Genomic DNA, 15,246 nt, shown 5'->3' with positions numbered 1-15,246 from the left:
CATCCTGGCAGTTTTTCAAACAACAGCCTGGATATGCTTTCACAATGGATTGCAAACAAACAACACCATTCATATGAATGGTGAAGCTTTCATTTACAATCAACATGCAGATGTCAAAACAATGGTAATACAAACTCAATGACACACAAAAACACACATAATGTTCAAAATGTCTGAAGAGATGGGTTATGTAATCCATTTTATGTAATCTTATTGTGTAATACATTGTAAACAAATAAACAGCCTTGCTATTGAAACATATGTAACATAATTTCAATGAAAATTCATTGTTCATATTCTTTCATTATATACATATATATATATATATATATATAATGTTGTGGCTGTCTGTCTGTCTTGCCATTTGGGATCTATCAGTATGTCTGCAGTACAAAGAAAATGGACTGTACTAATGCTCTTAATGTTAAAAAAAACAGTATGGTACACAGTTGAGAATGGTTTGCTTCCGGTTGAAGAGTATGAAATAAAGAATAATATTTATAATATGTACAATTCAGTAAGATTTAAATGTTGCTGGTCTTTTTATTGATTTTTCATTATTGTTATTATTTTTATTAGTATTATTATTATTACAACAGCACACACATAAATCAACTAAGCTACTTTTGTTTTCAATAAATAACATGGAAAGTTTGTTTGTGTGTACATTTGTATGTGTGTGTGTGTGTGTGTGTGTGTAGTATATATACATATGTAAGTGTATGCATATGCATATAAGTACATATCTGCTATATATTTATATATGCATATGCATGTATAGATATGTGTGTGTGTATGTATATATATATATATATATAGATATGTATACATGTATATGTGTGTGTTTATGTATATGTGAATATGTATGGTGTATATATATATATATTCGTGTGCGTGTGTATTTATATATATATATATATATACACGCACACCTTTATTACAATTCAGTGGTCCAATACCATAGGTTTCATGTAAATATATTTGCAGTTATTCAATATACCAGACTATACTAATGTTGCATAGAAGAATCCTAAATTTAACTTAAACATATAATAAGCTTCACAACAATTACCACAATGGCTCACTACTGCAGATCACGCACATTTTTCAAGCTTGCCTATTAATATTAACAATAAGAAGCACATACAGGGTATCGTCCCCACACATATAATGCCAGTAATGTTGTTACACTGAAACAATTCACCCGAAATGCTTCTCATTTGTATGCTTACTCTGAAAAGAGATGATTGGATGCTGATGATTTGGCATGGCTGCCTGGGCTTCCAGCCCTTTTTGGTGTTGGCAGCAAACACAGAACATGCACATGCATGTGTGTGTGTATCTATATATATATATATATATATGTAGACAAACCATGAGTGACTACAAAAGTGGTAGACCTCAATATCGTTGGGAATAGAAGACTATATTTATTAAATGACATCGAGCTATGGAGACTCACGTTCAGAATTTTAATTTTTCTCTGTCATTATGATGATTATTGCATGTTTTTAGCTGTTCCAAGCCTGGTGCATGTGGCACCATCTATTACACAAAAAAAAGCTTATGTAATCAATAGTGCTATGCACACCAGGCCTGCAACAGCTTAAGATGTGCAACAGTCCTCAAATTGTTGAAACAGAAGCTTAAAGTCATGAGTATAAATCTCCATGTATCATTTAACATACACTTTTTTCTACAAAAAAGTGGAGTACAGGGACTTCAAAGTTTCAGTCCAGTGGCCTTCGTCAGACTACCAGCCACAGTCTGACAAAGTTTAGCAACCTGAATCTTTGAGCTCACTGCCAATCCTCTTGTAAATGTACTCTTAAACTATAAAAAAAGCATTGTGTAATTCTTCAATTTAATTTTAAACTGTTTTTATTGTAATTATGTAGACATAAAAACAAACACCTAAGGAGGATTTTAATTCAAGATAGACTATATAAATATAAGATTAACTTCAATTCATCACAGTCCAACTGGCCAAAACTTCGAAGTCATTGTCAACAGTATTGTTGTTTAAGAATAATATTCTTTGCCACTAGTTTATGGTCTTGTACATCTTGTGTTATCTGTAAGCTTGCAAAATCTCATGTCACACTGTTGCAGGTTAAATTCACAGAGTTGTCAGTCATTAGTCAAACTCAGACAGAATAACTGCAAATATATTCATGCAGAACCTATGAAATTCCATTAAAAGAAATTTTTTGCCACGTGTATGTTGTTGAAAACTCATTCTTTCATGTATATAACTATATACACACACATACATATATACATAGCTACACACACACTCATAGCTTTTGTGTATATGTTTATAATATGTATACACATATAAATATGTGTATACATGTATGTTTATATAGGTGTATATGTGTACATGTATGTTAACTGTTCTGCTGTTTCTGCTATTGAGTCCTACAATTTTCTTCATATCTTTTTTTATTTTTGCATAAAAATTAGCATAATTTTTCAGTATTATGATTAGCATCATCATGGCATTGAAAACAAACCGGGTCTTTGCATAAAATTGTGCCATAAATTAACATCAACTTGGTAAATTCTTTTAATGAACCCCTAAAATCATCATTTCAGATCTTCTCATACGTTAGTTAATTAGGAACCTTGAAGTATAAAACAAAAAAAGGAACCATACATATACATACATGAACAAAATAAAACAAAACAAACAATCTTTTTTATTACCAGAAAATGGGGGGAAAAACTCATCATGGAGAGAGAGATGGTAATATTGGTAGTTAACCTTTTGTCGCACACAATTTAGTGGATGATGCTATTTTTTTGTTTTACTATGATTAACTCTTGAGCATTCAATCTTGCCATATCCAGTCCAAATCTTCTACTGTTTAATGTTCAAACTGGTCAGATCTTGCTCCTCATACATACTCTACAATATTAATCTAAAAGTAATCACATCATTGAAACCTCATATGTATGTATGTATATATATATATATATATATATATGTCTGTGTTTGTCTGTTCATCACCACTTCACAACTGATGCTGGTGTGTTTATATCACGGTAACTTAGTGGTTTGGGAATGAAGAGTTATAGAATAAGAACTAAGCTTAAGATATAAGACCTAGGATCAAGTTGTTCGATTGATTAAAATCCTTCAAGTTCAGTCAAATGACTGAAATAAGTAAAAGGTGCTCCAGCATGACCATGGCCATATGGCTGAAATGAGTGAAAGAGTATATATATATATATATATATTATTTATTTTTGACAGTTGAACTCGATGTCGGTAAAGCCATAAATTACAGCATTCGGTTAAAAAACATTTTGGATAGAAAAAGTTGAAGGTTACCTATGGGACTTGAATGTGTCTTATTTCTACAGAAGTTGTGTGTTCAATTCCCAATAGGCAGCCTTTGATTATTTTTTTTTTTCTATCCAGAGGGATTTTTACACCCAATATTTACATATACATCATTTACTTTGAGTTCAACTCTTTAGAATGAATTTTATTTGTGTGTATATATATATATATACAGATTTGTCATGCACCTAGTGTGCCTACTGTCACTTATACATATTATATATACATATACACACATACATATTTATTATATACACACACACATACATTATACATGCACAGGTGTATATATGTACACGTACATACATATATATATATATATGCAAACACACATACTTATGTTATACATATATATGTGCAGACACAAATATTACGGTTTCCCTTTTTGTTTTTTCAAGAAGGGGGAATATAAAATTAATAAATTAAAGAACAAAAGAAAAACAAACAAAAAGTGCACCAAAAAAACAAAACAAAAGCAAAAGAAAACAGTCATAATATTGGTTTATATTTTTATAATATTAAATAATAATAAAATTAATTATAAGAATGATCTCTCATAGATTAAAAGAAAGAAATTCTTCACCCCACTCCACCATCCATGCAAATTGGTCCTTTTTTTTTTGTTGAAAGAAATTGTTTTTGAAATATTTTCAAACTTTTTCTTTTCCATTTGTTGTGAGTTTATCTGTCCAGAATTTTGTGTTTTTTAACAACATCTTCATTAAGAAAGATAATTTTTTTTATTTTTGAATTATCAGCCTCATCTCTAGATATGAAAGATTTTTTTTATGTTTGTTTCTTAAATATTTATATCAACCAACACACACCTACACACATAGACATGTGTATGATGAATTGTAAAAATTGGTAGAGCAACAGCTTAAATCTTGTGTGCTATTTAATATGTCTATATATCCTTTTCTATTCTGAGTTTGACTCCCATCAGCTTCGACTTTATCTTCCATCCCTAGGAGTGAAGGGAAATTCAGTTTAATCTGTTTCCTGATTCAACATCAAGTTCTTTAGTGAAAGCATATGGCCTAGTGCTTAGGGTGTTGCACTCACAATTGCTAGATTGTGGGTTCATTTCTCAGACCAGGCAGCACATTATGTTCTTGAGCAAAATACTTCATTTCACATTGCTCCGGTCTCCCATTTCGATCATGGGGAAAAGTTGTCCTGCTTGCCAAGCCAGCAGGGTGGCATAATTCGATTTCTAATTTCTCAGTTTAAAAATCAAACAGTTAGGGAAATCAGAAATTTCTAGTATGAAATCAATCTGGGACTATGTCCACATAGAGAGACACCTCTTACATTGATTACAATATATATTGTAAATATAGGTGCAGCTGTGTGGTTAAGAAGCTTGCTTCTCAACCACATGGTTCCAGGTTCAGTCTCACTGCATGGCATCTCAGGCAATTGTCTTCTGCTATATAGCTCTGGATCAACTAATGCCTTGAGTGGATTTAGTAGATGGAAACTGAAAGAAGCCTATGTTAATGCGTGTGTGTGTCTATGTGCAACCACTGCTTGATAACTGGTGTTGGTTTCTTTGCATCCCTGTGACTTAGTGGTTCAACAAAAGTGACTGGCAGAATAAGTACTGGGGTTGATTTGTTTGACTAAACCCTTGAGAGCAAGTAAAAAAAAAAAAAATTATAAAGACAGATTTCCTAGTTCAAATCCAGCTTTATTCTATGTACACATCCAGGAATAAGAAACCTCATCATGATGATTAGCAATTAAAACTGATTGCAGCATAGTGTGATAAAAAATATTGCAGATATTACCACTCAAAGACATTAGTACAGGAATTCTTATACGTACATGTTCAGGCATAAGCCACCTACCTGATGATGACTGGAGATCAGATAGATCAAAACAGTGTAAATTAAATATTGTAAATATACACTCCATTGATTAGTTTAGTAGTTCAGGAAATTAAACAAAGGTTCCTTGTTCAAATCCAGCTTGGGTCTATGTACACATACTGGAAATAAAACACCCGATGATAATTGGAGATCAAATGGATTGAAACATAGTGTAGATATAAATATTTAAAAAAAGAAAATTTATTTTATTATTGAAGATGAAGTAAATAGCCGAAAATATTTGAATCTTAATAATAATACTTCATCTTATACAGACATCTATCAGTCTGTTTGAAGTAGAAAGGTGTGGGGCAAATTGTTATTGTTTTTTACTTATATATGCTTGTTATTTATTTACCTTCTATGCTTTATCACCAACATATTTTTTCTCCTTCACTGATACCACCAACGCCATCTCTCTCTCTCTTTCTCATTTAGTTTTTATTGTTATTCCTCCCTTTCTTTCACCAGTGCATACAAAGATAAATATACATACACACACACATTATGTATGTATATATGTATTTGTATGTAGTGTATATATATATTATATATATATGTGGGGTTGTGTTTTTCTTTCTCACTCAAGTACTTGTTTTTCACCTTTCTTCGCACAGATACAGATGTAGATCCACATGTCTACACACATGCACGTGTGTGCATATATATATATATATATACATGCATGCGTGTGTATGCATATATATATATATATATATATATATATATATATACATGCATGCGTGTGTGCATATATATATATAATTAGGTATGTTTCTGAGGTAGGGTAGATATCAGACCAATACTTTGCCCTTTCAAACCTTGTCTCGGGAGACAATTAGCAACAAATATTCCAGCAGGTGGCTGGTAGCATCATCATTACTATCATCATCAGCAGCATCATTGTCAGCAGCTATAACCATTTTCCAGTGGGAGTCTGGCAGTGGATTTAAGGATAGTCAAAGACAGAAACAAACAAGGTGAGGAGAGAGAGAGACAAACAGACAGACACATAGGTAGATTAACTGATAAACATACAGATATAGAGAATTAAGTAATAGAGTTATACATATATACATCTTTTAACGTCCTTTTTTCTATGTATGTGTGTATATAAAATTCGTTTTTAATGGTGGAATAGGCAGCCTTTGATTTTTACTATTCAAAGGGATTTTTTTACCCCTCTATTTAAAAACGAATTATTTAACATCTCTCAAAGTTCTTAAATTCACACACACGTGTATATGTGAATATGTGTATATGTATCAAGAGAATGAGAGACAGACAGCATTGGAAAGACCTAGAAATTTCTAAATTAATAGATAGATTGATTGATAGATAGGTAGAGAGAGAGAGAGAGAGAGAGAGAGAGAGAGAGATAGCATTGAAGAGACATAGAAATTTGTAAATTAATAGGCAGATAGATAGGAGACAGAGAGAGATAGAAAGTTAGGTAAATAGAAAGATATAAAGAGAATGATGCATCAAATGAATCGTTTTTACAGGGTTTAGACTCAATAGCCTATCAGCTGTTAACCTGAATTGAACAGATAAACTGGTGTGTTTGAGTGAATGTGTACATATGTATATATATAAGCATGTCTGTAGTATGCATGTGCGTGTGTGTGTGTTGGTATGTGTGGTGCATAGGTTTAAAACATTGTGTGAAGAATAGATTCTACATGGAATATATTAATATTGTTTTTCCTTTTTTTGGTATTTGTTTAGTATTTTTCTTTCTTTTTGTAGTTGTTTTTGCCTGTCTCAAACAGGAAGTGCAGAAATGGCACCTTTTTATTGTTTTTTTTTGTCTTTTATTTTTTTCAGTTTTATTAATTTTTAAAAACTTTTTATAGCTTCTTTTTAACTCCTCATTTAATTTGTCATCTCTTTTTGTGTTTTCAAACATCTTTGTTTTCTATGATAATTGTTAGTCCCATCAAGAACGCATTATGGGAAATATTAAAATCAAATGACCAGTATCACACTGGCATTGTTTTTGTTTTTTAAATTGTTTTGTGGGTTATTTATTTTTCAAACTTTTTCTGTTCCCATCTAAGATGCATTGTGGGAATGTTAAATTGAAACCCTTGTCCAACCCCTGTACATAACTGTTACTGTCTTGTTGTACATATTTAATATATTGCAGTGTTAAAAATTAAAAATTTCATAGCAGTTTATCCCAGTTGAACTCATCATCAATCTCGTCGTTGGTTATATATCTGGTATTTGCTCTTGGTATCGGAGGAAGTGGATGGTTCATGTAATTCCCTGCTTGCTGGAAACAAAAAAAAAAAAAATTAAATAAACATCTACAATTAAAACATCTTAAAAACAAGAAAAACACTTTAATTTAATCTTTTAGCATTCAAATTACTGTCCAATTTAATATTTATTTACACTGTGTAGCTGTATGGTTAAAAAGCTTGCTTCCAACCACATGGTTCTGGATTCAGTCCCACTGCGTGGCACCTTGGGCAAGTGTCTTCTACTACAGCCTCGAGCCAACCAAAGCCTTGTGAGTGGATTTGGCAGACGGAAACAGAAAGAAGCCCGTCGTATATATTTATGTGTGTGTCTTTGTGTTTGTCCCCCACCATTGCTTGACAACCAATGTTAGTGTGCTTATGTCCCTGTAACTCAGCAGTTCAGCAAATGAGACTGATAGAATAAGTATCAGGCTTACAAAGAATAAAACCTGGGGTTGATTTGTTTGACTAAAGGCAATGCTCCAGCATGGCCACAGTTAAATGATTGAAACAAATAAAAAAGTAAAAGAATATGTTTGTGGTTGTATCTATCACTTTTTTAAGAGGACTGATTCCATGGAAAGAACTGGGAAGCAAGTCTAAAAAAAGCAAGGTGAGACCCTTCCTGGGTCATATAGATTCAGAGGGTTAGTTTCCCAGTTTCTGTGGCACATATATTCCCCACTGGACTGCTCAAGAACACAACGTGCCATCCAGTCCAGGAATTGAAACCCATAATCTCACTAGCATGAGCCGAACATCCCTAACCACTAAACCATTTGCTTCCATTAGCACTAAGGGCAGTACCCCAGTAAAGCCACAGCCTCTGGTTGAAACCAGTAGTAGAATAAAAGAATGCTTTCATTGGTGAAGACGGGCTTTACATCATGACTATGGCTGCAAATTGGTTTGGCAACCATTCATGGTAATGCATTTGGAAGTCAATGTACTGCTAAATAGAGAGAAGGGATAAAGACAAGGATTATTTATTAAAAGATCCAATCGGAACTAATTCTATATTAATGCTAAATATTCTGTCAATAAAACTGGTTCAGTTAAAAAAAAAAAAAAGAAAAGAGAAATGAAGAAGAGAACAAAAAAAATGGATTTGTTAATATGTGATAAGTGTAGAACATTGAGAGAGGGCAACAAACACTAGTTGAGTTTATCAAGATATGGGGATGTTTGTCTGGCTGATGGCCAAACAATCTTGACAGTTTCTGTCTTGTCATTGGTTTTAAATATCTGGCGAATACATTTAACTGTCAGTGGCTCACTTCAACTGTCTATAAATAGGGACAATGAGTGGGTGGAAGGGTGGTTGTTGTTGTTGGTGGTGGTGGTAACAATACTATAAATCTTGCAGTTGTATGCTTGAGATGTGAAATATAAAGTGGGGAATACCAATAAGGGTGGATGTTATATAGCTGCAGGCCAAACCTGACCAAGTAAGGCCCAGCCTATTCTCAAAGGAATTCCATCCACAACCATCTTGTTTATATTTTCATATATAGTGTATTAAGGATCGTGTTACTTTCTATATATATCCTTCTTTTTTAACCTTTTTTAACCTTTTAACCTTTTTTTACTGCTATTTCTGTCAGCATACAATGCTTTTATTTCAATGAATTTTCAAAATATCTTTTATCCTCTACTTTTTACTTGTTTCAGTCATTAGACTACGACCATGCTGGGACACCACCTTTAAGAATTTTCAGTCAAATGTATTGACTCCAGTAATCACTTGTTTTTTTAAAGCCTGGTACTTATTCTATTGGTCTCTTTTGCTGAACCTCTAAGTTATAGGGATGTAAACACATAAGCACTAGTTGTCAAGAAGTGGAGGAACAAACACAAAGGGAACTGGTGAACAAACACAAAGAGGACTGGTGAAACCGGATGGCAACACCAGGCTCCAGTCTAATTTGGCAGAGTTTCTACAGCTGGATGCCCTTCCTAACGCCAACCACTCAGAGAGTATAGTGGGTGCTTTTACGTGTCACCCGCACGAAAACGGCCACGCTCGAAATGGTGTCTTTTATGTGCCACCCACACAAGCCAGTCCAGGGGCACTGGCAACGATCTCGCTCGAAAATCCTACGGGAGCCAGTCAGGCGGTACTGGCAACGGCCATGCTCAAAATGGTGCATCTCATGTGCCACCCGCACAAGAACCAGTCCAGGGGCACTGGCAACGATCTTACTTGGCTTGCCGGGTCTTCTCGCGCACAGCACATTTCCAAAGGTCTCGGTCAGTAGTCATCGCCTCGGTGAGGCCCAATGTACGAAGGTCTTGCCTCACCACCTCAGCCCAGGTCTTCCTGGGCCTACCTCTTCCACGGGTTCCCTCAACTGTTAGGGTGTGGCACTTTTTCACGCAGCTATCCTCATCCATTCTCACCACATGTCCATACCAGCGCAATCATCTCTCTTGCACACCACAACTGATGCTTCTAATGTTCAGCTTTTCTCTCAAGATACTTACACTCTGACGGGTATTCACATTGACATTACACATCCAACGGAGCATACTGGCTTCATTCCTTGCGAGCTTACGTATGTCCTCAGCAGTTACAGCCCATGTTTCACTCCCATGTAGCATGGCTGTTCGTACGCATGCGTCATACAGTCTGCCTTTTACTCTGAGTGAGAGTCCCTTTGTCACCAGCAGGGGTAAGAGCTCTCTAAACTTTGCCCAGGCTATTCTTATTCTAGCAGCTACACTTTCAGCGCACCCACCCCCACTACTAACTTGGTCGCCCAGATAGCGGAAGCTATCGACTACCTCTAGTTTTTCACCCTGGAATGAGATAGAAGTTGTTTCCTGTTTGTTTACAGTCTTTATTGCACCTGAACATCTGCCACAAACAAAAACTAACTTGCTAGTTAACCTGCCTTTGATGTTGCTGCACCTCTTATGTGTCCATAGCTTGCACCGGGTACATCTTATAGAGTTACTACCTACTCCTTTTCTACATACTGAGCAGGGCCATCTACCTGAAGGGGTTTGTGTTTTATCTACCTTCCTACTTATTAGGATTTTGGTTTTAGCTAGGTTGACTCTAAGGCCCTTCAATTTAAGACCTTGCTTCCACACCTGAAACTTCTCCTCTAGTTCTGATAGTGACTCCGCAATTAGGGCAAGGTCATCAGCATAGAGGAGCTCCCAGGGGCAACCTGTCTTGAACTCCTCTGTGATTGCCTGGAGGACTATGATAAATAAGAGGGGGCTGAGGACGGAAACTTGGTGGACCCCTACCTCTACCCGGAATTCATTGCTGTACTCATTTCCAACCCTCACCTTACTGGCAGCATCTCTGTACATGGCTCGCACAGCTCTCACTAACCATTCTTCTATCCCAAGTTTCCTCATTGACCACCAGATAAGGGATCGGGGGACCCTGTCAAAGGCTTTCTCCATGTCAACGAAAGCCAGGTACAGAGGTTTATCCTTAGCTAGGTATTTCTCCTGCAACTGTCTCACTAGAAATAAGGCATCAGTAGTGCTTTTACCTGGCACGAACCCAAACTATATCTCATCTAAATTGATTCGCTCCCTAATTAGTTGGGCTATGACCCTCTCTGTAACTTTCATAACCTGATCTAACAGCTTGATGCCTCTGTAATTATTTGTATCTAAAGCGTCACCTTTACCTTTGTAGCAGTTGACTATGATGCTGCTACACCAGTCATTGGGTATGACTCCTTCGTGTATCACCTGGTTCGTAATACGGGTGACTAGGCTATAGCCAACACTGCCAGATATTTTGAGCATCTCTGCAGTGATTCCTGATGGGCCAGGGGCTTTCCCGGTCTTCATACTCTTAATTGCTTTATCTACCCTGGTACTATCAACTCGGATAGCTGGTCCCTCTATTGGGTCGACATACGGCAGGCTCTCTTTCTCCCATTCATTCTCTTTATTAAGCAATCTATCGTAGTGGCATCTCCAGACCTCTTTCTTTGCATCCTCATTTAATGCAAGCGTACCATCAATCATGCGAACACATTTCTCTCCTACAACATCACTATTCTCTCTCCTACACTGTCTTGCAACACGAAATACCTCGAGTCTTTGGTCCTCACGGCGCAGAACATTGGCAAATCTTTCCTTATCTGCTTCCCCTCTGGCTAAATAAACCTGTCACCTAGCCTCCCTTCTGGCACATTGGTACAATTCCCTGCTACCACCGTTCTTCCAGTCCTTCCAAGCCTGTTTCTTTTGTCTAATAGCCCTGTCTACCTCCTTGTTCCACCAACACGTTACTCTGGGTCGGGAGGGGACCTTACACCACCCACAAATCTGGTCGGTGGCTTTCAACAGGTTGTCCCGCAGAAATCTCCAATTGTCTTCCACGTTGTATGATGCTATATCCCCTTCTATTTCGTTAAATGCTTCAAGTAACTTGTCTCTAAGTCTCTGTCCGTTTGCAGGGTCTTTAAGCTTCCACACCCTTCTCCTCCAAGCCTGTCTAATTCTGGGCACCCATTTTGCCTTGATCCCAAAGTCGCTAACTACTAATCTATGTTGTGGGGTACATTCTTCGCCAGGGTACGTTTTGGCATTTATAAGCTGCCCTCTTTCCCTATTTCTGGCGAGGATGTAGGTGACTAGGTGACTGGCAGGTTTCCTGAAGTTGGTGTTGCATCACAGAACTGCAGCAGTCTGGTTCCCTCCTTGTTGCGGGAACCGAAGCCATAGCCTCCATGTATGCCATGGAAGCCTCCAGCACGACGTCCGACATGACCGTTGAAGTCTCCAGCCACAAAGAGAAGGTCCCTGTCACTCGTCGACGAGGTAGTTTGCAAGAGGGTGTCATAGAATTGGTCTTTCAGACCATCTGGTAGCACCGGTTGAGGTGCATAGGCTGAGATGACAGTAGCTAATCTATGATGAAGCACTAGTCTGATCTTAAGTACTCTGTCACTTACTCTAACGACCTCGATTACCTTATCCACCCATTTCTCCGCTGGAAGTATTCCTACGCCCCTGACCCCGTCAGTGCTCCCTGCCCAGAAAATCTTGTACCTGTGTTCTTTGCCTGTGAGGAACCTCGCAGAACCTCCTCTCCATCTTACTTCCTGGATGCAGCACATATCTACGCGTCTCCGTTCAAGCATCTCAACAATTTCACCAGATCTACCTTTCAGCGTGCCGACGTTGAGAGTGCCAATCCTAACAGTATGGGGTGTTGGGGGTGTGGGCCTGTAGCCTGGGAAAGGGAAAAGCAGTGTCGTGAACCTGAAAAGAAAACTTGCAATTGGAAGAATTCATAAGCAAAACAGTACCTACAACCTGCAAACATTACTCAAACTTAATGCGCTACCCAAAGGTAGGGGAGAGGATGGCCAAGGCCACTAGATGGGTTCCGGAAGACAGCCGAGGATGACAAAGGAATGCACTTCCGGAGGAAGGGGTGGGAGGGCGGGTGTACCATCAGCGAGGAGATAGGGCTCTTAATCGTAGATTTTAAATATTTGAGAGACAACAATGCATAAATTGTAATTTTTAAAAGAGCAATGAAATCTAGGTGAATAGAATATATACGTAGCATGAATTTAGGAAGCTTAGAAAATGAATAAGTATGAATTTAAGACAAAAACTGAATTCAATTGAATTTCATGGAGGGAAACAAGATAAATAATAGAGGGCAGACTAAAGCGCGAAGGTATGAGATGTTTGAGGCCGTAAATAAATAAAAATCTCTATCTTATCTGCATCTTGGAGACTTCGTCGTAGTATGTCAGTGGAGAAGAGATTGAGATAATTTAGAATGGATTTCTCATTTATATATAGCCAGAACCTGAAGACCTTAAGGAAAAACTACGAGAGAGAGAGAGAGAGAGAGGATGGAGGGGTAGACAGAGGCATGGCGGGAGAAAAGATCATCATCATATATATATATATATATAGATATATAAAGAGAGAGAGAGAGGGGGGACCAGTCAAGCAGCACATCACGCTGTAATTCTTGGGCTGAGAAATCAACACTTAAAAGCCATAATTTTAAGGAGCGATAAGAATTTTTGAATAAAGGAAAATGGGTAGGGGTGGGTAGGTAACGTCAGCGAGTAGATAGGGCTCTTAATTGTAGATTTTAAATATTTGAGAGACAACAATGCATAAATCGTAATTTTTAAAAGAGCAATGAATTCTAGGTGAATAGAATATATACGTAGCATGAATTTAGGAAGCTTAGAAAATGAATAAGTATGAATTTAAGACAAATACTGAATTCAATTGAATTTCATCGAGAGAAACAAGATAAATAATAGAGGGCAGACTAAAGCGCGAAGGTATGAGATGTTTGAGGCCGTAAATAAATAAAAATCTCTATCTTATCTGCATCTTGGAGACTTCGTCGTAGTATGTCAGCGGAGAAGAGATTGAGATAATTTAGAATGGATTTCTCATTTATATATAGCCAGAACCTGAAGACCTTAAGGAAAAACTACGAGAGAGAGAGAGAGAGAGAGAGAGTGGATGGAGGGGTAGACAGAGGCATGGCGGGAGAAAAGATCATCATCATCATTATCATATATATATATAGGAGAATATACAAATAATAACAACAGACGAGGACAGGTGGTGTAAATAACAAAGGTATATATTAGTATGACGCTCGGAAATACGGAAAGTCTTTGACGTTTCGAGCTACGCTCTTCAACAGAAAGAATACGGAGACAAGGAGAAAAACACGGAGAAAAAAAATTGAATAGTGTTCAGTCAACGTTCAATCATAATAATAATGGCCGATCATAACAACGGCTGACCGGAAGTTAGAAATTCTTATTTCAGGAGAGCTAAGAAAGGGGGAGATAACAAACGGTGATCGGGAACGAGGGGCTGTGTGTGGGAGGTAGAATGCTGGTGATCTTGACGTATGTAGTGTGAAAATGGGGAAGGGAGAAAGGGAGAAAGTAGTTGGTCAGTTGTAGTGTGTGCGTGGTGTGATGCGAGGGTATTGGTGTGGTGTGCGTGGTGTGATGCGAGGGTATTGGTGTGGTGTGATGTGAGGGTGTGGGGAGGTGGGGAAGGCATGGGTGGAGTGTGGGTTAGGCTGAGGGTGGGGTAGAGGTAGGGGTCTGTGGGTAGGGTGGGGTATGTGGGTAGGGGTGGGTGGTGGGTGAGCTTATGAGGGGGTGTTGACGAGGAGGGAGAAGGGGAAGGTGGATGTAAGAGAGGGGGAAGATGGGTATGGGAGGGGAAGAGAGGAGAGAGGGTGGGTATAGGAGAGGGAAGGTGGATTGAGAGAGGGGGAAGGTGGGTATGGGGGGATAGAAAGAGGGGATGGTGGGTATGGGGGGGAGAAAGAGAGGAAGAGAAAGAGAGTGAGAGAGAGGGAAAGAGAGGAAGAGAAAGAGAGTGAGAGAGAGGGGAAGAGAGTGAGAGAGTAAGAGAGTAAGAGTGTAGAGAGTAGGAGTGTAGAGAGTAAGAGTGAGAGAGGGGGAGTATGAGAGAAGAGAGTGAGAAAGAGTAAGAGAGAGGAGAGAAAGAGTAGGGGTGAAGAGAAGTGGGAGTGGAGAGAAGTATGAAGAGAGGTGAAGAGACGTACAAAGAAGTAGGAGTCGGAGCAGGAGGTGGGGGAGGGGAGAGATGGGTGGTAGGAGGGAGGGTGGGGGAGAGAGACAGGAGGAGGGGGTTAGATGAAGAGTGGAGGGGAGTTGAGCCCATGTGGCACAAAGGAGCGAAGATAGAAGATTAATCCCTGTTCACGGCGCAAACGGGAGTCCGGATGGCCCCTGTGCATGGACAATCCAAACACAGACAGGTG

General features: G+C 38.0%; 1 protein-coding gene across 10 annotated transcripts in view; it reads right to left on the bottom strand.

Annotated features, from left to right (window-relative positions):
* Window positions 1-3,831: 3,831 nt before the first annotated feature.
* LOC106874983 (forkhead box protein J2) overlaps window positions 3,832-15,246 on the bottom strand; it is a 446,415-nt gene continuing 435,000 nt past the window's right edge. For 7 of the 10 annotated variants that reach the window (XM_089342750.1, XM_089342754.1, XM_089342757.1 and 4 more), the window contains one exon: window positions 3,832-7,501. In XM_089342750.1, the coding sequence (XP_089198876.1) occupies window positions 7,391-7,501 (111 nt within the window). In that variant the 3' untranslated portion in view covers window positions 3,832-7,390. Of the gene's footprint in view, window positions 7,502-12,642; window positions 12,714-15,246 lie in introns of those variants that run through there. The other 3 variants (XM_089342755.1, XM_089342756.1, XM_089342759.1) reach the window with 1 other exon arrangement.

This window comes from Octopus bimaculoides, chromosome 26 (assembly GCF_046866305.1).
Source record: "Octopus bimaculoides isolate indiv1 chromosome 26, ASM4686630v1, whole genome shotgun sequence".
Taxonomy (NCBI): domain Eukaryota; kingdom Metazoa; phylum Mollusca; class Cephalopoda; order Octopoda; family Octopodidae; genus Octopus; species Octopus bimaculoides.
This window is presented reverse-complemented; position numbering and strand designations above follow the sequence as displayed.